Consider the following 26,861-nt stretch of genomic DNA (forward strand, 5'->3'; position numbering starts at 1 on the left):
CTTTTTTTTTATTTTTGTTTTTGCACAACTTATATAATTTAACTATTTAATATATATATATATATACTTAAAAGTTGCTGGTGAACGCAGCAGGCCAGGCAGCATCTCTAGGAAGAGGTACAGTCTAAAAATGCAACGTTTCGGGCCAAGACCCTTCGTCAGGAAGGACTAACTGAAAGAAGAGCTAGTAAGAGATGCTGCCTGGCCTGCTGCATTCGCCAGCAACTTTTATGTGTGTTGCTTGAAATTCCAGCATCTGCAGATTTCCTCGTGTTTGTTTATTTTTATACTTACTGTAATTCACAGTTTATTTTCTATATTATCAAGTATTGCATCGTACTGCTTCTGCAAAGTTAACAAATTTCACGACATATGCCAGTGATATTAAACCTGATTCTAGTTCTGGCTCTGATTCTGATAACTTTACTCAGCTTCACTCATCCCAACACTGAACTGATTCCATAACCTGCAGACTCACTTTCAAGGACTCTACAATTCATGTTTTTTATATTTAGTGCTTATTTATTTACTGTCATTGTTTTGTTGTTTTTTCCCTCACAGTTAGTTGCCTTTCGCACCTTGATTGTTTGCCCTCATTGACGTGCATGCGCATGTTGATTCTCTTACGTTTCTTTTTATTTAGTGTGAATGCCTGGAAGAAAATGAACCTCAGGACGTACGTGTACTTTGATAATAAACTGACTGTGCACTTTTGAACTTTAAACTGTGCTTTTAGTTAATTACATGAACATATACTTTCAAATCTAGGATCCACTCAGACTGTTTCTTTCAGAAATTGTTATCAATTAGAAAGCAATTTGAATTGGAAAGTGAAAGCTGAAAGGAAAGCATTAGTGTAATCACTTAAAACCTATTCTCACACATTAAAAACTTCTATTTCCCTGGATGTGCAGGTTGTGGGGATTTAAAAGCAGCAGATTCTGGTGTATTGTTTGAATTGCCAGTTTTATGTTAATCATGAAAAGAAATCTGTGAGCTGTAGATATGAAAGCATTAAAGGTGCTACAGGCTATGCTACATGGTCTGTTCAGCTAGAAATTGAAGAGACTGAAGATAGGAAATTGTATAATCTCCACGCAGTGCTTTCCCATATAATTAGTATAAGGTATACATTCCAAAGATTTTAAAGACAAAGGATGTGTGAGTTTAATTGTGAAATGTTTAAATATTTCTCCTGCTAATGACATATGCAAGGGTTAAGAATTTAGTTTAATAGACAATCACAAATCTAAAAGTTCATCAAGAAACACTTTTATTACTTTCCATGGTACGTTGTGTTTGTGTCACTGATAGGTTACTTCCCATTTTGAACTGCAGGGGCAAATTTTCTTTTAAGTTGTGTTCACTTCAGAAGGTAAGTAGGAGCAAGATTTTCATCACCAGCAACCTTAAACTAGCAGGCTCCACACGTTTCCCTCAGCAAGCTTCATTAGCTGTTTGCAAAATTTGTTTCCCCAGTTAATGTTTTTGAGGCTTTAAATGCCAATTTTATTCCACGATGGGAAACAACACAGCCATGCACATCTCTGTCACGAATCACTTTGGATTCTGCATCAATGGGGCTGTTTGAACATGAAGTCCATTGGCACTCTACAGGTTAGACAGATGATGATGTTATTGGTGTGCAGTATAGAGTTGTTGTAGGTACTGTCACATCAGAACTGAATAAGGTAGTCAATAAAGTGGCTAATCTTGCACATGTGAAAACATGCGCAGCTGCAAGAAGAAGCTGGCAGCAGCTCCATTAAAAGAAATGATCAATTTCTCCAAATGGGTTTCAATTTTTCCTCATGACCCTGAAAAAGTGAAATTTCAGAGAACTCTTTAAAGCGGCAAAAATCTACTGAGGAGCCAGTTGCTCCTAGTCACAGAGACGTCTGTAGACATTCACCTCTGTAAATGTCATGTCTAGGAGAATGAGCAGGGGAGCACCCAGATCAGGAGAGGCTGCTTGGCAATTGAGGAGAACTGAGGGAAGAGTTGCCAACAGGAGTATTTATTTTCCCAGTGTTTTTAACAAGTAATTTTCTTTTGTGAGAGGAACCTTGTGAATTTAAGGCTTAATAATGATCTCCTTACAGAAATATAGCATCTATATCGTCAATTATATCTCCAGAGCAGGAAAGGATTGCATCAACAGTGGTCCATCAAAGTGTCCTCAATCTTTCTACTGCTTGCCCTATAGGAAAATACTGCTGAAGAAAATCTTTAATGCAAGCAGAAAATACTGGAAATCTTCAGTAGGTCAGAAAGCTATGGAAACAAAAACTAAGTAGCTTTTTCACATCAATGAGTTTTCATTAGATGAAAGAGTTTCAGTCTCTGGCCTGCTCTGAAAGAGCCATGCAATATTTGGCAGAGAAGGTATGATTATGTGTGGTGGTTTCCCATGGGTTAAGGGTACAACCTTACCTCCTGCCAAATACAGGTAGCTAAGGAAAAGGAAGTGGTGGGACAGGAGATGTTTGTGATGTTTGATCACAACACTGCAGTACCAGTAGAAACATATTCCCTTCACTAGTAGTCCTCTCAGTACCTTACTTCATTGCATATCATAACTTCCAAAGAGCAGACTGCAGATGGCCTTCGAGATCACCTTGAACATTTTTGTTGCTAGAAGGGTCTAGTTTGGTCAGCAACGTCTTAGTAAGAGTGGCAGCTGTGTGGGCTGCAGGCTCACAGGTAAGACCATCTGACTCAACAGTTAAATTATATCACACCTCCTTCAGCAGGGCCTTCTGTACAGCATTGAATTTTATTTTTTAAATTCCACATCTGTATGAAGTATAATGCTGATTTCCACCTTTGGATGCAGGAACATCGCGCTTCTCTTCCTAGGTGGCCTCGAGTGCAGGTTTGCTTTAAATGGTCCAAACCCCTCAGGATGTCGGTCCCGGCTGAGGCATGCATCTAATCAATAGCACAGTTAGCTCTGGCTGCACACTGCAATCATTGTAATTAGCAGGCAGTATAAAGCTGACTTTCTGCCTGTGGCCCTGTGTCAGAAACAACAGGCATGGGAAAATTACCTACCATAATCATTGCACCCATTTTCAAGGGCTACTGAATTTAGCCCCACTCCTGTGTATTTGAGAGCTGGTTCTCTGCCACCCATTTTTTGTGTGTGTATGTGTGAGAGTGAGAGAGAGAGAGAGAGAGAAAGAAAGAAAGAAAAAACCACTGGTACAGTGCCAGAAAGAGAAAACCCCTCATTAAATAGCACAGTGGATTGTCTGTGCTTTGGCAGGACTGTGGGGAAATGTAGATACTGGCAGGGCAAAGTTGAAAGACAGTTTGGCATACATGTTCCCAGTGATATGGATGTAGCTTTTCAAAGATAATTTAAAACTAATTGACAAACAGCAGTTCTCCTATGGGTTTTTTTTGACCTTCTTGGTATAAAAAGTGGTTTTGGTTGAAGCAAGACAAGGAAAATCATGAATATCAAAAACATTTACATTTTTTTGAATCTTCAGTCACTTTTATCACATCAGGGATTCAAAGTTAACTTTTGCAGAAATTTTTACAATTCCATTTCCAAATAATGCACTGGTTCTAAGACTTTGCATAATTATTTATTAATTTATACATTATTCTTTACTTTTCAATTTACAATACAGAACTCAATCTGTTATCAATGAAAAATCCACTTCATATATATTTGGTCAATTTGACAAAATTCTAAAAGGGTTGTTCACATTTTAAGGACCACTGATTGACTGGACAAACATTATATCTGCAGTCTCTTTCTATTATCCAATGTTAGTAACTGTTTTGTGGCAGAATACGTTGCAAGTAATGTACTGAAAAATGCTCCCTGAAGAGAAACTCGTAAGATTAAGAAGTGCTATTTGTCTTTGAAACAAAATGAACTGTCAATATTTACCTACTTGCCAGAAAGCGACTTTTGGGCTAAAAGATAGAAATATTAAAAAAAATCTCTTAATTTTTATCTCCTCCAAAAGGAGTTCATTTAATGGCAATTACAACAAATTACATATTTAGGAAATTCTGTATCTTGTTTTATATTAGAAATATTGTTTATTGATGTGGAATGATTGTGATTTATTTTTCACAATATGTGCAGATGATATCTGGGTTGAAATAGAAGTCTGAAAATTCTCATTTTTCATCATAGTCTCCTTCCCAGTTGATTTACCCGTTGTAGATTGTAGGAATTTAGCAATGCTTGTGTTTGTTTTCTTCTGTATTTGAGAAGATTTTTTGATGTTAATTTGTGACAGTACGCACTGGAGTAAAATTTATCTTGGGCTTTAGTGCAAAATGACAATAGAGAAGGGCAAAACTTTTTAACCACCTCTCAGAGTTCCACCAAATCTGCTACATTGTCAAGTGTGACATTTGGAACTCTCAATTGCCCATGAAGTCTCATAAAGCCTCCTTTCCTAATTGTGAGGGCAGTGTCGTTGACATAAGCAGGTTGGTTGCTGATAACATAAAGATAGCTCAACAGACTTTGTCCTCAATGGAGACCTGGGAAGTTAAACTATTGCTATTCTGATATGGTGTAGCATGAAAAGAACACTACAGAGATATCTCGCAGAGGTAGAACAGCCTACCGTTCTCTGGTATTTTAAAATTCTTAGTAGACACGTGAACTAGAGAATTCAGTCATGGATATCCAGAACTACTTCTGAGTCTTCTGCATGGGACAGGGTTGTCCCATTACATGGCCGACCCCAGTAGCTTGCATTGCATTTCTCATCTTGCATTCCAATCTATTTTGCTTGATATTGTTACTTAATCTTGCTTCTCTGAGGATTGTCACCTTGTCATGATGGAGGGGATTGTGAGTCCTTGAGATCTCAACGGTGATGCTGTCTGGAGTTTAGCTCCTGGTAGAGTCACCCATGACAGTAAGGTCAAGGGCGAGGTTCCGGACAAAGAGCAATCCAATTAAGACCTCAACAGTGGAGCTGGAAAACATAATGACACACCACATCAGTGGGGGCAGAGGAAGGGGTCCCCAGTCATCTTGCACTCCAGGCCACTGGTCCCCGGCCCCGATCTGCCAAGGATCGTATGGCGGACACCCATGCCTCAGCCTGCCCATGCTAAACAAAGTCACAAACAAGTATTGTCCGTTATAGGAATCAATCCTAACATCCCAGATTAAGTCCTGTAGGGATCAGCAGGTGGCAAAAGGGGCAGGATTGTGACGTTCTGGAAGACTCTCGCCACAAGCTGGCTTGTTGGATGGTGGGTGTTTGATTGAATTACAGGACCCTTGGACTGAGGCAGGGAGAGTGCTTCATGAGCTGCACCCACAACTGAGCAGACCTATCTAGGATCTATTCTGTTCACCCCACTCGGGGAGGGGGCTAGAAAAGGTGCTCTAAAAATAGCCTGCCCCAAAAATCTCCTGACTAGATTACCACAGCCAGAGTGATTACCACATGCGGTCAGAAACATGATTTTTGAAGCCTGGATTGTGCACACTCTGATAGATAGGGCAACGAGTGATCGACCAGAGAGGAAAAATGTGATCATTGCCAGAGAACTGAGGAGATGCTAGACTGGCAGCTGCTCTTTCTGAAACCCATTTGGTAGACAAAGGGAAACTGAGGGAGGAGAAGATGATTACACCTTCCTCTGGAAAGGGAAGGAAGCTGATGAGCCCAGGATCCATGGCATTGGGTTTGCAATACAGAACCAGCTTGTCAGTCAACTCTCTGATCTTCCTAAGGGATCATCAGTGTCTCATAACGATACGTTTGGTGCTTGCCAACAACCAGATGGCAACCACTGTGAGTGCTAATGCCCCAACTCTGGACTCACATGAGTACAAGGAGGCCTTCTAAGCTTGCCTAGATTTGACACTTAAGCATCCCCTAGGAGAATAAGATAATTCTCTTAGGGGACTCCAATGCTAGGGTTGGTCCGGATTTGAACCTTTGGAAGAATACCATAGGAAAGGAAGGCTTTAGCAACATCAACTCATATGGAGTACTACTTCTCAACATACGTGCTCAGCACAAGCTTACCATCAAAACACTCTCTTCTGCCAGAGCAACAAATTCAAAACAACTTGGCAGCACCTCCGATCTAGACGGTGGCATCTCATCGACTATGTTATTGTCCGAGCTAGGGATCGTCGTGATGTGAATATCACAAGAGCCATGATTGGCACAGATGGCTGCTGGACAAATTATCATTTAATCTGCTCCAGCATGTCCATCAGACTCATGAGAAAGAGGAGGGTTCATGAGAAGCAGACCAGGCCAAGACTAAAACTCGAGACTACTTGACACTGCCATCCAGCAGAACATTCAGGCCTTGTTTGGGGTAAACCCCCAACAGGAATATCCGGAGGATATCGAAGAACTGAAATCTGCTTTAATCCACCATCCTCAATAATTGCAAAAGGATCCCTGCGTACAAGTCCAGAAAACATCAAGACTGGTTTGTTAATAATGCCATGGAGATAGAACAACTTATCTCCAAGAAAATGAAAGCCTTTTGTGCATAGTAGAATGATATTGGCAGCAAGGCCAAAAGAGAAGCAAGGTTGAGGCAAAGGTCCAGCGCAGGGCGAGGGAGCTAAAGAATTCTTAATGAACTGAGAAAGCCTTGGAAATCCAGAGACTGGCAGACTCTGGTGACACGAGAGCTTTCTACAGTGCCGCCAAAGCAATCTATGGTCCAAGTTACTTCGAATTAAACCCCCTGTGCTCAAATCATGGGAAGAACTTGCTGAAAGATCAAGGATATCAACAATCGATGGATGAGCACTTTCAAGAACTTCTTAACTGTGACAGCATTTCTGAATCAGAAGTTACTAACCAAAGAGAAGATACGGAGGAGCCATCCTGTATGAAAGAGGTCCATGATCCCATTGGGAGCCTGAAAAGCAACGAAGCCACTGGTCCTGATGGGATCCCAGCAGAGACCTTTAAGGAAAATGGACCAGCGCTCCTGTACCACGTACACGCCCTGCTCCTGAAAGTCTGGGAAGAGGAACAACTGCCCTCAGAGCTCTGGGATGTTCTAATAGTGACCATATTCAAGAAGGGAGACAAGGCAGATTGTGGCATCTCCCTCCTGTCAATTACAGGAAAAGTGCTTTTATGTATCCATGTCAATTGACTCCTTTTGCTGTCTGAAGAAGTACTCCCTGAATCACAGTGTGGTTTCTGCCCAACTAGAGCCCCCTAGTGGACAAAGAAAACATTTCAAAGGTAACATCAAAATCAGACTGAAGAAATTGAACATTTTATCAAAAAACTGGGAAGACATTGCATTCAACAGATACACTTAGAGGAAATCTGTTCTAGAGGGAGCTGCAGACATGAGAGTGACCTCCACTGTGCTGCAGAGAGCAAATGGCTGCTGTGAAAGGAGAGACTGAACAACCAGAAGATCTAACCACTAACCACAGCCACCACTTACTCAGGTCCACACTGAACCAGAATATGTGGATCCCAGATGGAGCTCTACAGCCACCGGAGGACCCACCAGTAGACAGCCCCTTAAGAGCACAAACGTGAGAAAATATGCAGGCGCTGGAAATCCAAAGCAACACACACAGAATGCTGGGTGAACTCAGCAGGTCAGGCAGCATCTGTGGAAAAGAGTAAACAGTCGACATTTCAGGCCGAGACCCTACTTCAGGACTGGAAAGGAAGGAGAGAAGTCAGAGTAAGAAGGTGGAAGGAGAGGAGGAAGAAGTACAAGGTGGCAGGTGATAGATAAGACCAGAAGACGGGGAGCGGGTGAAGTAAGGAGATAGAAAGTTGACTGGTGAAAGAGATAAAGGGCTGGAGGAGGGTGTATCAGATTGGAGAGGATAGAAGACCATGGAAGAAAGGGAAGGGAGAGGAGCACCAAAGGGAGGTGATGGGCAGGTAGGGAGATAAGTTGAGAGAGTGAAACAGGAATGGGGGAATAATGAAGGGAGATGGCAATTACCAGAAGTTCAAGAAATTGATGTTCAAGTCATTTGATTGTAGGCTACCCAGACAGAATATAAGGTGTTGCTCCTCCAACCTGAGTGTGGCCTCATCATGGCAGTAGAGGAGGTCATGAACTGACATGTCAGAATGGGAAGTGGAATTGAAATGGGTGGAAATAGGGAGATCCTGCTTTTTCTGGCTGACGAAGCGTAGGTTCTCATTAAAGCCATCTCCCAATCTATGTCAGGTCAGGCCTCATCGACATACAGGAGGCCACACTGGGTGCACAGGATACAGTTGATGACCTCAACAGACCCCTTAGCAGAATATCTTACTCGACCTGAGTGATTACAAGAACACATAACCTTGAAAATAATAAATAGAGCAAATTCATTTTCAAGGGTAAGTGACAATATTAAGCAAAATAGAATGGAAGTTCAATTTTGTGAAGTGTCACAAAATTGCTTTAGAATGCCAGTTCTTTGAATTGTATAAGAATGGAGTTATTAGATAAAAATGTTTCCAAGCTGGACTTTCCTGCCTTGACAGCTCTCGTTTGTTTATTTTCGACCAAATGATATTCATAGCTTCCTTACCTGTTAAGTTGGAATAAATTCATTTTGCCTAATCTAAAATTAGTTTTGACTCATATTTCAGTGTAGTCAAATGTAGATTGGGTAAGATGAGCTCAGGAGCAACAGAATATTGTTAATTGCTGTGAAAATTTCAAAGCTTTCAGCATCAGAACTTATTTTGATTATGATTCCAATAAATTATGCAGAATAAATTAAAACAACAACATGATTTAATTTTACATATTAAGTGAATACATTTGGCCATACAAATAATGAATGCAAGAATTAATTCCTTGAACAACCACGTACTTTTTCCCACTTCATATTTTCTGAAAATAGTTGTTTGAAAGAATGAAGCCATTCATTCTAAATGGAACTTCTGGTGCTATTTCAAAGCAGCTTAGAAAAAAAATGATTTAACAAAAGATGCAGGAGAATCATACGTTAAGCCATCGACCAATATTTCAACTTACTAAATTTAACTGCGATAAAATCTAGTTGAAGACATGAAATGCCTGAATCTGGCTAGGTAATGCCCATGTTTGTGCACAAAATGGCCAGAGATCCTTGCTGAAATGAATGATTGCCAGTATGTTTGTTGCATTGTTAGGATTCGGATTATGTTTTTAAACAAATGGTACATTCGGTAATTTGGGGCCTATTCCTTTGCTTGAGCAAAGTTGGGTGACAGCACTGAAACTGTGCTTCACCAAATATGATGTTGGAAAGGAAATAAAGAACTTCTTGACCTTTTTCCACAATGCAGGATAGCATTCAGAAATTTCTTTCTGCAACCAAAAATCTTGATATGAACCTAAGCTTCAGTTCAAAGTCATTTTGTAGCAAGATTAGTTCTTCCTCAACCCTTCCTGTTAATTCTTCACTACAAGTGTTCAGGAATGGATTTATTACCCATTCTGGAATTTGGATCGAGAGAAAATCCTGAAATCTCTCTGACGTGTTTATGCAGCTCGTCCAGAGGGCACAGTTACATTTGAAGTTCATTATCTGATGTTCTTTCTTTTTCTTCCAACTCAGAGAGACTTGGAAATTGGAAAAGGTCACAACGGGCAATGTTGCATTTTAGTAGAATTAACTTGGACAGAGATGTGGAGATGACTGATTTGACTTTGATAAGATTCACATCATTTCCTTGCAACTAAAGACTGATTTCATTAAACTTTGCAAATAATTCTGACAAATAAGCAATGTCATGCCTAATATTCTTGAATTGATTACTGAATGAACACTTGAGTCTTCAAAGAATTTCATCACAATTTTAAAAAGCACATAAAAGCACCTCAGGCAGTTTTTTTTTGAAAGCCACCTGACTTCTGTGTGCAACAATAAGTATTCAAACTTTCCATCATTCTCAATACAAAGCTCTCAAAATAGTCGAGAATTAAGAGCATGGGACTTGATTTTATTTACCACCATGATAACAGTATTTCATGATTGTGCAGCCAATCACTAAGGTTCTTTTTTTGCTGTCTGTGAATTACACAGTGAATGGTAAGTATGTTTAGTACAGCTTTTTTCAAGAAAGTAATAACCTCACGGCAGTGTCCTGTCAATGATGGTGCCCCATTTGTTGCACAAGCAGGAATGTTGGTGGGTAGAATGTACTTCTCTTTGAAAAATTGCTCCACAACCCTAAATGTTGATTCCCCCTTTTTATCTGTTTCTTGGAAATAGCAACTTTTGAACCACGTTTCATCTTTTATGAAGCAAACATAACCAAGAAGCAAAGATTTGTTGCCTGTCAAAGTCGACTCATCCAACAGCAGAGCAAATTCTGTTGTGCTAAACAGAATTTTCCACCTCCTCAGACACTTCATTTACTCATCTTTGAACAGAATTGTTGTTGAGCGGAATCACTTTAATTATTTGGACTGGTGATTTATGCAAAACTGTACTCAGAATCTTCCTCACTGCTGGCAGAATCAGTTCTTCTCCAATTGTATGTGGCTTCCTGGATTTAACGAAGAGCAATGAAATGTTGTATGAAGCAAGCAAACCATCACTGTTTAGTTGTGAAGTGCTGGCAAGCATGTTTTGAAGTGTTTTCTGCTTCTGAAAGCTCTCAAAGTGATTGAAGATAAGCTAAGTTCTTGTTTTCTTTATCAGAATGTATTCTCTTCAATTAAGGAGCCTGGACCGTTTCATTGCCTCATTTGAAAAAAAACTTCTTCACACAACAGTCACAATAGCTGCTGTTGGTTGCTTGGTGCCGGTATAAATCCATATTTCAGATACTCCACACCATATTGTCTACACTTCTTTTTCATTTGGTCTGCTTTTGCCATTTTCATTATGGATTAACGACCGTGGGTCAATCACGTGTTGTTTAAGTCTAAACTCAATTCCTGCAATCAACACAATGGAAAGTTGTGACATCATGATAGCTCAGGCAAAACCTGACTCTCTGCTTGTAGGTACATAAAGTGGGGCAGTGATATTTCGTTTGAGCTGTAGGCTAGACCATTCAAAAGGGCAGATTCTGAACTTTACCCCATTGAATGCCATACCCGAATTCACAGGCATTGTGTCACTGTGTGATTAGAGGATGGGAATTGTACTAGCTAGCACTGTACTACAGTAGTGAATGGCAATAGTGCATGGGCCTGGCCGAGAAATAACATGATTTCTTCAGTCCAGATTTCTCATGATATGGCAAATACAGAAGTGTCACGTTGTTTTACAACATCTAAAATGCGCCTTGAACAAAGTCTAAGAGAACAGTTAGCAAGAAATGAAGTAATTACATGATCATTGTAATCAATTATGAGGCACTGAGGATCAAATGCTTACAGTAAGTAATTAATTCCTTAAAATAAGCCTGTGATCCCACAGTTGCTCCCTTGCTACCAAGCCCTCCCTCCAATGCCCCCTTTAACATCTGCTTAGAAATGCCTACTGTCCCCAAGAGGGAAGGTGATATCACCTATTTTGGAACCACTTTTCTAAACTTTTCCTTGTCATGTATTCCCCCAATCAAATGAAAATAAAATGTGAGGACATAGATTTAAGTTTTATGGTAAGCAGGGATCTTGGGGAGAACATTTTTATACCAAGAGAGTGGTAAGTACCCAGAATGTATTGCTGAAGATAGTGGTGGAAGCAGGGATATTGACAGAATTAAAGTGTCTGGACAAGAACTTTGATTGCCTAGGTATAGAAGGCTCTGGGTCAACTGCTGGAAGATGGAGCTAATATAGATTGGTGCTCACTGTTGGCATGGAGAAGGTGGGCTGATTGGCGACCAAAGGCAATGTCCCTTTGGACAGTTCATGAAGCTCCTTTTACTTGTTCTTTTAAATATGATTCTGACACTAAGCTTTTAAATGTGATTGGAACCTGTGATTTACATTTTGATGGTGTGCTGTTGGGCCAGTTGAGCAATTTGCCACTGTGCTCTCTCTGAGAGTGTTCATGAGTTTTGCGGCCTGCAGGCCAAGAAGCCTGGAGACAGGCGTGAGCCCATGATCGACTATATTTCTCGCTGATCTCGCAGATTAGAGCGTCGAGCGAGATTGAAATCAATGAGGATGAGAGTGGAAGGTGAGCGGGTGTTCAGTGCCATCTGCCTGCGTTTGACCAGAGGAAGGCGCTGCCGGTGGAAGGTGCCTGTGCATGACCGGTCTCTCTCTTGCTCTCGCTCGATGCTCCCAGAGGAAGGTGCCTGTGTTTGACTGGTCTCGCTCTCCCTCTCGCTCTAGAATCTCAGGGTCTTGAAGTTTGTGGGTTGGACTCTTTCATTCATGTTATATGTGTAAAGTTCTGTAAGGTTTCACTGCTAATGTAATGGTTTCTCTGTAGCAGCAATGTTTGGGTTATGACTAGAGATAACGGGGCTTTGGAATGTGCAGCTATCCAATGAGAGGATGTTGTTCTTTCTTGTGGGTCTGGGAGCAGGATTTCGCAGTCTCTTGCTGGGGAGAGATGGGGAGAGAAGACGCGAATGGAGAGAGTTGGTAGACCGTCAAATGGAGTGGACTTGGAGCGAGGGTCCGAGGGTTGGCTATGCTCAGAGGAGGTCGACGGTAAACTAGTGGACTGAACCACGAGCTCTAACGTTACGCATTAGACCGTTTCGTGAGAATGGGCCCTTTTTTTTGTTTCTTTACTAACCATATAGTCAAATTAAGATTTATAAAGCGCAATCATTTAATCACATATTGTGTACTGTTTGTTATTTCGTGGTACTGATTTGTAACAAGGGACACATCACGCATCGTCCACCCAAACAAGATTTCTTAAGTTTGTCCGGACCGAGGGCCATCTTCCCCTCGATTAAGTCGCTAACCGAACTGAGAGTTACAGTTGTGGGGGTATCGTTCGGGATTGGTTTTGTTGAATGCTGTGTGATTACCTTGAACATTGAACCAGTGGGGTAGATATTCGTACTCTGGGTGAATTTTTAATTTGCCTGTTAAGTACTGTTAAAGTTGCAATTGCGGGGCAGAGGTTTGATAAAATGGCTGGCGCAGCTCTCGTTTTAATGCAGACCAGTGCTGACGTAGCAGTAGCTGGGGCAGGGATTTTAAAGACAGGGTTCTATTGTTTCTGAGGAGTGAGGGGAAGGAGTGGTTGGATTTGGAATGTCTAATTAGTCCACGTGCCCAAGTAAAGAGTGAGAGTTCTGAGTTAGTATCCGCCCTTACTTCTCTGGCGAATAAATGGAAAAATGCCCAGGTTCAAAGTCCCAGCTGTGGTAGGCTCCACCTATTCTCTGGAATAACGCCCACCCCTAAAGGGGTAGAGGAGAGTGTGGCAGAGTTGAGAACAGAGATATGTCGGCTGTTATCAGCGGGTGTGACCCACCCCCCCTCCCCCCGCATATGATGGAGCTGATGGTGGGGTGGATCCCCCAGGGGGATGAACAATGTGGAGGGCTGCTGGCAGCAGGTGTCACGCCAGAAGGAGAATGAGCCCCCGGGTACCTAAGCAGAGAGAGTCGTTGGGAAAACTTAGAGGAGACCCAGTGAGGGAATAGCCTGGTGTCTCTGGGGGAACTCGTTCCCAGTAATATACCAAGGGACCCCCAATTGCCGTATGTACTGCATACGGATGCCAGCCAAGAGGGCTTAGAGGGCATCCTGTATCAGGGTCAGGGCATCGGGTTGAGACCCATTGCGTTTGTCATCCAGAGTCTGTCGCCCTCCGAGAAAAACTATCCCACGCACAAGTTGAAATTTCTGGCATTGAAATGGGCGGTGGTGGATAAGCTGAGTGACTACCTCTACTGGGTCAAGTTTGAAGTGAGAACCGACAACGACCCCCTAACTTATATCCTGACCTCGGCGAAACTGAATGCCACAGGCCATCAGTGGTTGGCAACGTTGTCTGCCTATGATTTCAGTCTGAAGTACCGGCTGGGAAGCAGGAACATTGATGCTGATGACCGGACAAGGACGAGGAGTAGGAGAGCATTCCTGCCCCAGGGTTGAAGGCCATGTGTCAGTTTGCCATCACCATGAAGGCAGAGGGAAAGGAGGGGCAGAATCGAGTGGTGGATTAATTGGGAGCTTCTGATGATGCCATTCCCCAAGTTTACTGTAACCTGACTGCTCTGAAGACAAATCAACTGCTGGAATTGAGTTCTGGGGAAGTGGCAGCTGCTCAGTGAGATGACCTGGGCATTGGTATCATTTGGTCAGCGGTCAAAAAGAGAGACATGGCTCAGGCAGAGAAGACGAAACAGGCGGCAGTGCCTCCATTACTGAGAGAATAGCTCAAATTGGAGTTGCAGAATCAGATCCTATACCGGGTCATGTCACCCCCAGACCGACCTCGGCGTCGCCAGCTGGTTCTGCTGGAGAAGTATCAGAGGATTGTGTTGAAGTCACTTCATGATGATTCTGAACATTTGGATTGCTCAGAGACCGATTTTACTGGCCCTGAATGAAGTCGGAGGTCAAAGAATACTGCAAGTCATACATTCAATGCATACAGTGGAAGACACTGCCTACGCGGGCAGCTCCCTTGTCCCACTTGCAGAGCGTGGGGCCGCTGGACCTGGTGCGTATGGATTTCCTGTCCATAGAACCCGATGCCAGTAACACGGCAAATGTCTTAGTCATCACAGACCAATACACCAGATATGCACAGGCTTTTCCTACCAAGGACCAAAGGACTCCCACGGTGGCCAAAGTGTTATGGGAGAAGTACTTCATTTATTATGGACTTCCCAGGCGGATACATAGTGATCAGGGATGGGATTTCGAGAGCAGACTCATCCATGAGTTGCTGGGCCTGCTTGGAGTCGAGACATCGAGGACCATGTCCCATCATCTGCAGGGTGATCCCCAGCCCGAGAGGTTTAATCGGACCTTGCTAGATATGCTTGGAACCTTGGAGATCAGCAAGAAGAGCAGGTGGAGTCAACATATTGGAAATCTGGTCCACAGTTACAACTGTACCCGAAATGAAGCTACTGGGTACTCATGATACTATCTGATGTTTGGGCGCGAGGCAAGGTTTCCCATTGACCTTTGTTTTGGGACTGATAAGGGTGACTTACCATGAAAGACTTATCTGAAGTATGTGTCTGACATGAGAAGAGAGCTGAAAAGGGCTTAAGAATTAGCTGAGGTCGTGGCTGCCGGGCAGAATCAAGGAAATAAGAGGAGGTATGATCAAAAGATGAGGTTCTTCCAACTCCTGCCAGGAGACTGGGCCCTCATAAGAAACTTGGGGCTACCTGGGAAACATAAGTTGGTGGACCATTGGGCGGCTAAGCCCGATGTGGTGGAGAGTCAAATGCCAAACCTACCAGTTTTCCGGGTGAAACCAGAGGATGGGAATGGGCCTGTCAAGATTCTCCATCGGAACCACCTGCTGCCTCTGGGACAAAGAGGTGCAGGTAGACCCAGAGCCCGACTTGGAGACTACACCTAGTAAGGGGACTCTGTGGAAACGTGGGGCACTTGCAGGGCCCACAGCAGGAGAGGTTAGGCTGGCCCCCACCCCTGAGAGGGATACTGATTCGGAGAATGAGGACCGCCAGTCAAACCAAGTTACGTATGTTTTTCTGGTTTCTGATTATTCCTTGATCTTGATTGTGGTCATCTAGATCTGTGGCCTGTGGCCAATGAACGGCACAGTGCTAAATTGAACTGAACTGAACTACATTGAACATTCCTCGACTGATTCAATGACTCCGTGGTTTGATGTTTTATATTCTGTGTTTTTTGCTCATTTTTTGCCTTTTGCGCGATTTGTTTTTTTTGTGCGTTGGGTATTTGATGTTTTCTTTGAATGGATTCTGTGTTTTTCTTTGTTTTGTGGCTGTCGGGAAGATAAATCTCAGGGTTGTGTATTGCATTATTACTTTGATGTTAAATGTACTTTGAACTTTGAACTTCATTTCCATGCTGTATGATTCTATGATATTACGACTCATAGAAGACTAAGGAACAAAGGATTAGATTACTAGAACCCTGGTGCTTCTCTTGTCTAAATACTTGGAATCAAAAGGAGATTGCCTAAATACTTATATTCTAGGAGCAGGCATCCACTCCACGTAGGACTGCATTTTACCCATGTCAATAGAACCTAGAAATTTAGGTGTATGGTTCTCAACTTGGTGGTGGTGGTGGTGGAATCACGGGTGTGCTCTTAGCTCTCTGATGAGATAACAGTTTTGCTTTTTCAGGGTTTTTATCCCCAGTCAGAATACTAGTCTTCAGATTTTTTTAAAATTAATTCCATTGAACAATGTCTCTCTATGCATTCTTTTTCACAGTGTTCCAGAGATAAGAGATCTGAGAGTCTGAGAGCATGAGAGATCTTGTAGCTGAGGGTTGCATCCTGGCCACAGCCTTCAGCCTGAAGGTTCATAACCATGATGGACACTCTGCATGAACTAAGGATGATGCAGACTGTGGAAGTGCAGGGTTATGGCACACATAGGCCCAGCCTATTACTTGTCATGGACTTTTGAATCCAGTATACTTTATCCCTTGAGAATAATGGACTATCTTCTGTTGCCCAGAATTTGTACCCACTCTTTTGTATGTAACTCTTGCGGCTTAATATAGGGGATGATAACCCCTGGCCCGGCCAAGCTTAAATCTCGTTTGGGTGGATGCTGTGCGATGTGTCCCCTGTTACAAATCAGTACTCTGAAATAACAAACAGTACACAATATGTGATTAAATGCTTAAGCTTTATAATTCTTACTCTGACTATATGGTTAGTAAGGAAATGAAAAAAAGGGCCCAATCCTATTAAACAGTCTGTTGCGCAAAGTTGGAGCTCACTGATAAATCGATCGCTCACCATCGACTTCCTCCGATCGTCGCTGCCCTTCGGACCCTCACTCCGAGTCCACCCTGTCTGGCGGTCTACCAAATCTCTCTATTCGTGTCTTCTCTCCTCATCTCTCCCCGGCAAAAGCCTGCAAAAAATCTCCTTCCAGATTCACAAAGATTCACAAGACAGAGCAACAAAATTCTGATTGGCTAGCATGCATAACCATAGTCCTGTTATCTCCAGCCATAATCCAAACATTGCTGCCACAGAGAAACTGTTATCTCAGCAGTGAACGTTACAGAGAGGCCATTTCATTAGCCTTAGCAGTGAAACATTACAGAGAAGCCATTAGAGCGTGTTACACATATGTTGTCTGGATGTAGATGGCCATCTGGGCCCAAAAGGCAGAGCAGGCTCTATACAGTGACTAAACATCAGGCCTCCTCTTGCATCATGATGAGGCCACCCACAGAGTGGAGGAGCAACACCTTATATTCCGTCTGGGTCACCTCCAACCTAGTGGCATGAATATTGATTTTGTCTTCTGGTAAATTAAAATTCCCAGCCCTTCCCCTCTTCTTCTATTCCCCATTCTGGCCTCTTACCTCTTCTCACCTGCCTATCACCTCCCCTTCCTCCTATGGTCCACTCTCCTCTCTTATCAGATTCCTTCATCTCCAGCCCTTTACCTTTCCCATCCACCTGGCTTCACCTATCACCTTCCAGCTACCCTTATTCCCCTCCCCCTCCTTTTTATTCAGGCATCTCCCTGCTTCTCTTTCCAGTCCTATTTGTTCAGTTCCACAGAAGCTGCCTGACCTGCTGAGTTCCTCCAGCATTTTGTGAATATTGATCAGGCCTTGTATCTCGAGCTTCTGCCTCCAGTATGCCCCAGTCTTCTAATGCCGTTAATAGCTCACTACCGTCAAAGACGTGGACTCTTTTTGAAGTAAATGTTGCTGATAGACATTGACAGGTATTCAGAAGGATTCAAATTAATTCAGAATTCAATATTAAATGACTGAACTGGACACTCAATTGATAGTTTTAAAGCTACAGTCTCCAATTTTACGGTGTTATGGCCAACATTTTTTTAAAATCTTAGCTGCAAGGCAGTGCCTTGATTGTAGAATGTTATAGGAGATCAAAGGAACATCTGAGGATGAAACAATGATAATTCATGATGAAAGCAGCATGTTCTGAGACGCCATTCAACATATTGAAATACTGTATGTTTAAAACAATAGTGCTTTTATCAATGTTGCACTCTTCAGTTCTTTTGACATTTTTTATTCAATAAAGCAGGACTTTTGCAATATCTATTCAGCACATTTAATCAAAGGCTTTTGTTAACACTGCAGACATAAATTTGAGGCAGATGGAATTATTTGTACATTTCACACAAGAAATATGCACTGACGGTAAACATGGTGTATTGGCTTTGCATGGTGTAGCAGTTCCTACATAGAACAGTGCAGTGGTGTATGGACCCTTCAGTCTACAATGCTGTTCTGACCTATATAAACCAACTCCATCAACAATATAACCTTTCCTTCCTACACAGCCCATAACCCTCCATTTTCTCACATCCAGGTGCCTATCTTAAATGTTCCTATTGTATCAGCCATCTACCACTCTCTGTGTAAAAAAAAAACTACCTCTGGTATTTCCCTGAACTTTCCTCCACTCACCTTAAATGGATGCCCTTTCGTATTAGACGTTGCCACCCTGGGAAAAAGGTCCACTTTATCTATGCTTCTCATAATCTTATACACCTCCATCAAGTTCCCCTCATTCTGTCACACTTTTCCAGATTAAACTCCATCTGCCACTTCTCTTCCCAGCTCTGTATTCTGCCTGTATCCCGTTGCAACCTACGACAATCTTCTGCACTATTAACCAATGTTTGTGTCTTCTGCAGATTTACTAATCCAAGTCATTTATATAAATTACAAAGAACAGGAGTCCCAGAACAGATCCCTGTGGAACACCTCTGGTCACTGACTTCTAGACAGATTATGCTCAAGTCCTTTCTGAATCCATGCAGCCGAGTTCCCATGAATCTCATGCCCCATGACATTCTGGATGTAACTGGCAGTCAAGCAAGAGTGGAATAACTGAGTTCTTCATTTTCCTAGCAATGACTGTAGTTGATACAAAAATATACTTCCCAGTATTAATTGACATGAACTATAGAATGGATAGAGGGATCCTCAGTAATAGAAATCTCTGTTCCACACATCTGTCACTTAAACAATTCTATCCCTTTCCTTTGTTATTACTTTTCTGTCAATTTTGCCCCAGGTCTTCAAGTGCTAATGCAGGGATCCTTTTCAATGTGATGAGAGTTTCTGCCCCCATGGCCCTTTCAGGCAGTGAATTCCATCACCCCATTACTCTGGGTGAAAATATTGCTCCTCAGCTCTTCTCTAACTGGGTAATCAATTATTTCTCTCTCCTGGGTAAAGGTCCCTTCCGTTCACACTATATTGACTTCCCATCATTTTACACATCTCAATTAAATCTCCGTTCAGTCTCCTTTATCACAATGAAATAACAACAGACTGGACTGGATTTACTGATGCTCTGGTAATGGTTCTATTGTTTCTGGGCCCCGCCATGAACGGAGTTGTGTCCCATGCATTATAATAAGGAGTAAAGCACAATTCAAAAATAACTCATTGACTGTAAGCCTTTTCGGTTATCCTGAGGTTGTGGATCATTGTAAATTCTTTTGCTAATATCGGAACTCCCTGGAATTTGCAGTCAGTGTCTCGGGGTTGGAGGACTGTGTGCATGGATGGGGGAGAGGAAGGGGAATGTTTTTACTGTTTTTATTTTGCTGCTTGCTGTGCTCTGTCCTTCTGAACATTCTGCGCTTGCTACATTGACGTCAGAATATGTATGATCTGCCACCAGCACATTCTTAGTTGATTATTAACACATTTTACTGTATGCTTTAATGTACACGTGATAAATACAAACGTTTGTAAATGAAACTGAGTCTAAATCAGAACTTGTCAAGTATCATAATCTCTTTACATTTGATTTGACCTTTTATGTTTGCTTTTTCCTTCAACAGTTGAATTACATGCTCTTCTCCCTTAAATTTATTGTTATTTTGCTAGTTTGTTTTTAGGTTTGTCTTGCATTTCATTGTTCTTTTTAAAATTACCACATGATTGAAATCCTTATTTGCACTATAATGGTGCAGTGCAGTTCAGTCCATGACTTTGCTTAAATATTGCTTAAACAAAGCTGTTCAAGAAACATATAGCAAAATGGGCAAGAGGCAAATAGATTCAACCCTAATTTCAGTGTTTTATCGGTGCTTAATTTTGTCAAAAGGAGTCCAGAAACAAATTCTTCCTTTCCCCCAAACTGAACGCTGGTTAAGTATTAAGATGTAGTGTATCCCGAACAAACAATTCCAATTTAATGCTTCACTGCATGTATCAGATGTTAGTCACGTTACAACTACAGACAGAAAATGATTTGTTCAAAAATGAAAGCTAAAGTACAAATTTAATAGTTTTTTTGGTTTATTAGGTGATGATGATGATCATTATAATGATCATTAAAATTCTGCAGAAAGTTACTTATTTACTCATTAACTCACCTTTATTTTTACTCCCCATTTTGACAATATTACATAAGAAGGAGGGCAGTTGCATTTAAGACTGAGAATGTGACAGATAACTTCAGTTCAATTGCTCTAGTAGGGTAGCGGTTAGTGCGATGCTATCACAGCCTGGGTCATCAAGTTTGGAGTTCAATTCCGGCGCCGTCTCTAAGGAATCTCTTTATGTCCTCCCTGTAGAATGGATGGGCTCTCCAGTTTCTTCCCACAGTTCAAAGACATACTGGATAGGCTAATTGCTCATTGTAAGTTATCCCATGATTAGGTAAAGGTGAATCGGGGTTGTTGGGGTTTGTTGGGGCAGCACGGCTCAAAGGGCCGGGAGAGCCTACTCCGCACTGTATCAAACGAAAATGTCAGCTCTGTTCCTACAAAGAATGGGGATAATATACTGAATTAGGAACTGTGCAAAGAATTCTGCTTTTCTTTGGCGCAGTGCCCAAATTGCATATTTTGCTGCAAGCTCCTGATAATGAGAAGCAATTCTCTTTATTGGCCTGATGCACTGTGATTTTGACACTGTGGTATTTTCTCCACAGATATAAGAACAAAAGAACTGAAAAAAAATAGAAGCAGGTGTAGATCATTAGGCTTATCATGCCCGCTTCTGGTCAACCACATCATGGACTGTACTTCGACACTGCTTTCCTGAAGCAACTTTAATATCCAAAATCTATTGAATTAAGTCTTGAATATATTTGTTGAATTAGCCTCTATGGCCCTCTTGGGTAGACAATTTCAAAGACTTGCTGCTCTCAGGGTGAAATAATTTCTTCTAATACAATCCCTCCATTCCAGTAATCAATTTGGTCAACCTTTGTTGCATTCCTTCCATTTTAATTATATTGCTCCTTAGATAGGGAACCCAGCATATATAGTAGCATTCAATTTATCTTCTCACCAGCACCCTAGTGACCATTGTAAGATGATGGAGCGTATTGCATCAGTGCTGTAAGGTTTGTCAATGCTTTGCTGCAGGGATTTTTCAGTTAACATGGATTTGATCAAAGAATGGTTGAATGACAAACCTAGTGACACAATTTGTTGAATGTAAAAGCTCATATGAAATCAGTGGTCAATTGTACAGATTGAATTGATCCATTTCTCTTCTATAGCTACAGCTAATTTTACACCTTCTCTCAACTCAATAGTCCTTTCTCTTCCATCTGTTGCCACCAGTTTTCAGTGCTGTAATCTATCATGGGAGAAAAATAGACTCCAAACACTCTGCAGTACCACAGCTGAGTGAGCCCTATTTATGAATTCGATTAGAAATGAAAGACAGGGAAGACTGCATTTAAAAGGTGGCTTTTAAAATCTCAAATTTCTGATATGCCTTATCGTCAATGAAAAGACTTTTTGCAATATAGTTGCCTTTGTGATGTTCCTATTACTCATCTGTAGTCCATTTCTGTCCTAGCCCAATATTAAGACTTGATTTCAGTTGCTGAACAGAAGATTGGAATGATTTTGCCTTACCTTAACTGGGGAAAATCAAGTTAATTACTGTATTAACCAACTAAGTTCAGGTAGTCTCAGCATAGATCTAACATTCATCTTGGGCCTATACTGTCTGCATGACAAAGCCCTTCATTGCCTGTTACTTGCCAAACTTCCTCAGCTCTAATATCTTTGGAAATAGTATTTTTATTTCTGAGTTCTTAGTTCCTTTATTTATTATTATTCAAATCGTGTACTATTACTCACCGAGATATGCTTTTGAACATCTGAGGCAGCTTGATGGGGATCCTACACACTGTTCTTATCAGGATAGTAGTAATTCATGTTGGGATTTCTACTTTAACGTTAAGTAATTTCATTCATGTTCCCCTCCAGATTCATATCTGAAATTGAAAACCTCTGTGTAGATGTGAACATTGTTGGCTATTACTATTTTTGTATATAAAAGTTACTGTTCTTATTTTACAGATCCCGCTATAGTAAATGGGGTTTCTTGGTCTGAAGCATTAAACAAAGTTTTTGTTGACAATTTTGAACGAGATCCTTCACTAATATGGCAATATTTTGGAAGTGCCAATGGATTTTTCAGACAATATCCAGGTATGAAAATAAACTACAAATCATTCTTTCTGCAAAACAGCCATGTGGGATAATAAACAAAAAATTAACTTCACTGTTTGAATTTAAAACAGGAGAGCTGTTGAATTTACAAATTCCAGAGAAGTTGCTGTAAAATCCATAGACATGTGTTGCAGCTATGTTTGTTACCCAGTCTATTCTTCACCACCGAATTCTCTCTCATGCAAAACTCTTCTAAAGGGACTTTAGTTTTAGAAAACACGTGGCTTAAAATCCTTTGCATCTTTTCACAAGCTGTTTCCAAATCACCTGGCTAGGAGCTACAGTACTTTATCGTATGAGAAAGCTCATTGCCCAGATCACAAAGTGTTAAAAGGCTGCAAACTAAAGCTTCTAAATTCCCATTTACTTGTAGCACATGGACATCAACAGAACAGAATGATTACTCTAGGGCTTCATTATCAGGGCAGTGGAGTAAAGATGCAGTCCAACAGCATTCACATATTTTAGTGACAATAATATTAAGTTCAGTTCTAGACATGCAGCAGCACATCATGAGAAGGTCTTCTTCCATTACAAATTCAAACATTTGCCAAATTAAAAGAATTTACTACAAGATAAGTAAGTGGCATGGGGGAGATCTGCTGGTAAAAAATGAAATCAAATCCTTATAGGTGACATAGATGTAGAATCTATGTGGGTAGAGTTAAGAAATTGCAAGGGTAAAAGGACCCTGATGGGAGTTGCAAACAGTATATGCAGGCGTCCAAACAGTAGCCAGAATGTGGGAGATAGAAAAGGCATGTAATAAGGGCAATGTAACAATAGTCATGGGGGATTTCAATATGCAGGTATATCGGGAAAGTCAGGTTGTTGCTAGCTCCCAAGAGAGGGGATTTGTAGAATGCCTATGAGACAGCTTTTTAGAGTAGCTGGTGTTTGAACCCACTATGGTAAAGGGAATTCTGGAGTTGGTATTGTGTAATGTATCAGACTTGATTAGGGAGCTTAAGGTAAAGGAACACTTAGGAGACAGTGATCATAATGTGATATAATACACCCTGCATTTTGAGAGGGAAAAGATGAAGTCAGATGAATCAGTATTACAGCGGAGTAAAAGGAATTACAGAGGCATGAGAGAGGAGCTGGCCAAAGTTGATTTGAAGGAGACATCCTCAGGAATGATAGTAGAACAGCAATGGCTGGAGGTTCAGCGGGGAAATGGCCGACAAACGTAATAGATATTTTGCATCAGTCTTCACTGATGCAGTGAGAGTATTAAGAGATAGAACTGAGCACAGTTGCTATTACTAAGGAGAAGTTGCCTGGGAGGCTGAAAAGTCTGAAGGCAGATAATTCACCTGAGCTAGATGGAGTATGCCCCAGGGCTCTGAAAAAAGCCACTGAAGAGATTATGGAGGTATTAGTAATGATCTTTCAAGAATCACTCAATTCTAGAATGGTTCTGGATGACTCGAAAATTGCAAATGGCACCCAGTTCTTTAAGAAAAGAGGGTGGCAGAAGAAAGAAAATTAGAGGCTAGTTAGCCTGACTTCAGTGGTGGGAAGTTATTGGAATCTAATATTAATATTAAGAATGAGGTTTTGGGGTATTTAGAGGTACATGATAAAGTAGGTCAAAGTCAGCATGGTTTCCTTAAGGGGAAACCTTGCCTGACAGATCTGTTGGAATTCTTTAAGGAAATAACAGGCAAGGTAGACAAAGGAGAGTCAGTCATTTTGTTTATTTGGATTTTCAGAAGGCCTTTGAAAAAGTGCTGTACATGAGGCTGCCTTACAAGATAAGAGCCCATGGTATTATAGTACAGATGCTAGCATGGATAGAAGATTGGCAGACTGTAACGAGGAAAAGAGTGGGAGTAAATGGGGCTTATTCTGGTTTGCTGCTGGTGACTAATGGTGTTCTGCAGGGGTCGGTACTGGGACCACTTCTTTTCAGATTATACAGTACGTGAATGATTTGGATAACGGAATTGATAGCTTCGTCCGCAAGTTTGCAAATGATACAAAGATGGGTGGAGGGGCAGGAAATGTTGAGGTAGCAGAGAGTCCGCTGAAGGACTTAGATCGATTGGAGAATGTGCAAAGAAGCGTCACATGTAATATAGTGTAAGAAAAGTACAAGGTCATGTACTGTGGTTGAAGGAATAAAGGCATAGGCTATTTTCTAAATGGGGAGAAAATTCAAAAATCAGAGGTGCATAGGGACTTGTAAGTCCTTGTGCAGAATTCCTTGAATGCTAACTTACAGATTGAGCTGGCAAATGCAATGTAAGCATTCAATTCCAGAAGACTAGGATATAGGAGCAAGGAGGTAATGCTGAGGCTTTATAAGGCATTTGTCGGATCACATTTGGAGTATTGTGAGCAGTTTGGGCCCCTTATCTAAGAAAAGATGTGTTGGCATCGGAGAGAGTTCAGTGAAGGTTCCAAGAATGATTTAGGGAATGAAAGGGTTTTTGAATGAGGAGTGTTTGATGGCTCTGGCCTTGTGCTCACTGAAGTTTAGAAGAATGAGGGAGATCTCATTGAAACCTATTGAATATTGTAAGATCTGGATAGAGTGGATGTGGACAGGATGGTTCCTGCTGTGGGTGAGTCTAGAACCAGAGGCCACAACCTCAGAATAGGATATTACTTTAGAACAGAAATGAGGAAGTATTTCTTTAGCTATAGGGTAGTGAGTCCATGGAATTCACTGCCACGGATGGCTGTGGAGGCCAAGTCATTCAGCATAATTAAAGCCGAGGTTGATAGGTTCTCAATTAGTCTGGGCATCGAAAGTTATGAGGAGAAGGCAGGAGAATGGAGTTGAGAGGAGTTATAAATCAGCCAAGATGGAATGGCAGAGCAGACTCAGTATACTCAATGGCCTAATTCTGCTTCTATACCTTATTCATTATGGTCTTATGTTTAGACAAGATGCTTTGTGTTCGACTGCAAAATGTGGCAACTTTCATGAATACAGGGACTTGGACTATATTCTCTTTGTGTGACTGTATTTTACTGCTATCTTATATGTGCTTTGTGTTCCTTCTGCTGTGTGTGATTGCTGGTAGGTGGTTTGCACCGTGGCCCCAGAGTAATGCTGTTTCATCTGGCTGTATTCATGGGTATCCACGTATAGTTGAATGACAATTAAACTTCAACTTGAACTTATATTTAAATTCCGTTACGTGTTCAAAAGACCATTTATGCTGGGGCTGAATCTTATTTATTATTAGTTATTGATACTGTACACACAAGTATAATGACAGAGAAAGTACTGCCCACTCTGGATCGATCAGTAGTTCGGCACTACCACAAGGAAAGTATACACCACCATAATATGTGGTGGAGTTTCCTCAATCTTGTAGCACTGTCAAACAAGTAAGTGTCTCTTTGGGTCAAAATAGACTTCAGTTAAGATGTAACCATTTTTGCTTCTCACCCATTGTGTGCAATTGGGATAAGACTCACTCCTCTGTAGGTACCCTATTGACCACCAGCTTTCTGTTATTGTGATGTGGAAGTTGACATTAGACATTAGAAATGGGAGTGAATAGCCACAGGTTTCCCTAATTGTTTGATAGTGTGTGGGGGCTTCTTTTCCTTCCTTTCTGTGGTACTATTGCACCATTTTGTGTTTCATTAATGGTAGTCTCTCTCATTGGCTGGAATCTTGACAAAATCACATTTACAAACTAGATCAACCTTGACCAATTTAACTGGGCCTGGATTCTCCCATTTTCAGAGCAGTGATCAGAAGTCCCATTCTTTGAGCATCTCCGTTCACTAAATCATTGCATCAGAAATCTGCCATTGCAATGTGTACAGCTGTCACTGAGTAGTGTGTTAGTGTAATCATTAAGTTATTGAACTAGCAGCTAGAGTTTCAGACTATTGATCCAGGGATATCAGCTTGAAATGGAGCTGAGGAATTTTAATTCAATTAATTTATTAAAAGGAAAATTGGTCTCTATAATATCCATTGAACTATTGGATTGCTGTAAAGATTCATCTGGTTCACTAAAGCCTTTCAGTCTGCTCTCCTTATCTAACCCGGCCATAATGTGACTCCAGGCGCACAATTGTGTTTGATTATTTGCAGCCTCTTCAGTTCTGGGACAATTAGGAGTGGACAATATTGCGACTTTGCCAGTGATGTCCACATCACATGGACAAGTCAAGCAAAATCCACATTTTACCTTTGCAAATTTTGAACCACAGCAACGTGCTCAATGTTTCTATCCTTTCAGGTTGTGGCTTCTTGCAATTTGACACAGTTATGTAGAATTTTATATATTCTCTATAGAAAATTACTTAAATTGTGTACTATCAGTGGGCAGCATGGTAGTATCGTGGTTAGTGCCAATAATCACTGATTTGAGTTCAATTACTATCACTGCCTATAAG

At 41.3% G+C, this 26,861-nt stretch overlaps 1 protein-coding gene across 5 annotated transcripts in view; it reads left to right on the top strand.

The window, feature by feature from the left end:
- Nucleotides 1–26,861, top strand: part of cacna2d3a (calcium channel, voltage-dependent, alpha 2/delta subunit 3a) — a 797,416-nt gene that overhangs the window by 346,242 nt on the left and 424,313 nt on the right. For all 5 annotated transcript variants that reach the window (XM_072280402.1, XM_072280404.1, XM_072280403.1 and 2 more), the window contains one exon: nt 22,335–22,466. In XM_072280402.1, coding sequence (XP_072136503.1) covers nt 22,335–22,466 — 132 coding nt within the window. The remainder of the gene's footprint in view (nt 1–22,334; nt 22,467–26,861) is intronic.

The sequence above is a fragment of the Mobula birostris genome, chromosome 16 (assembly GCF_030028105.1).
Source record: "Mobula birostris isolate sMobBir1 chromosome 16, sMobBir1.hap1, whole genome shotgun sequence".
Classification (NCBI taxonomy): Eukaryota; Metazoa; Chordata; class Chondrichthyes; order Myliobatiformes; family Myliobatidae; genus Mobula; species Mobula birostris.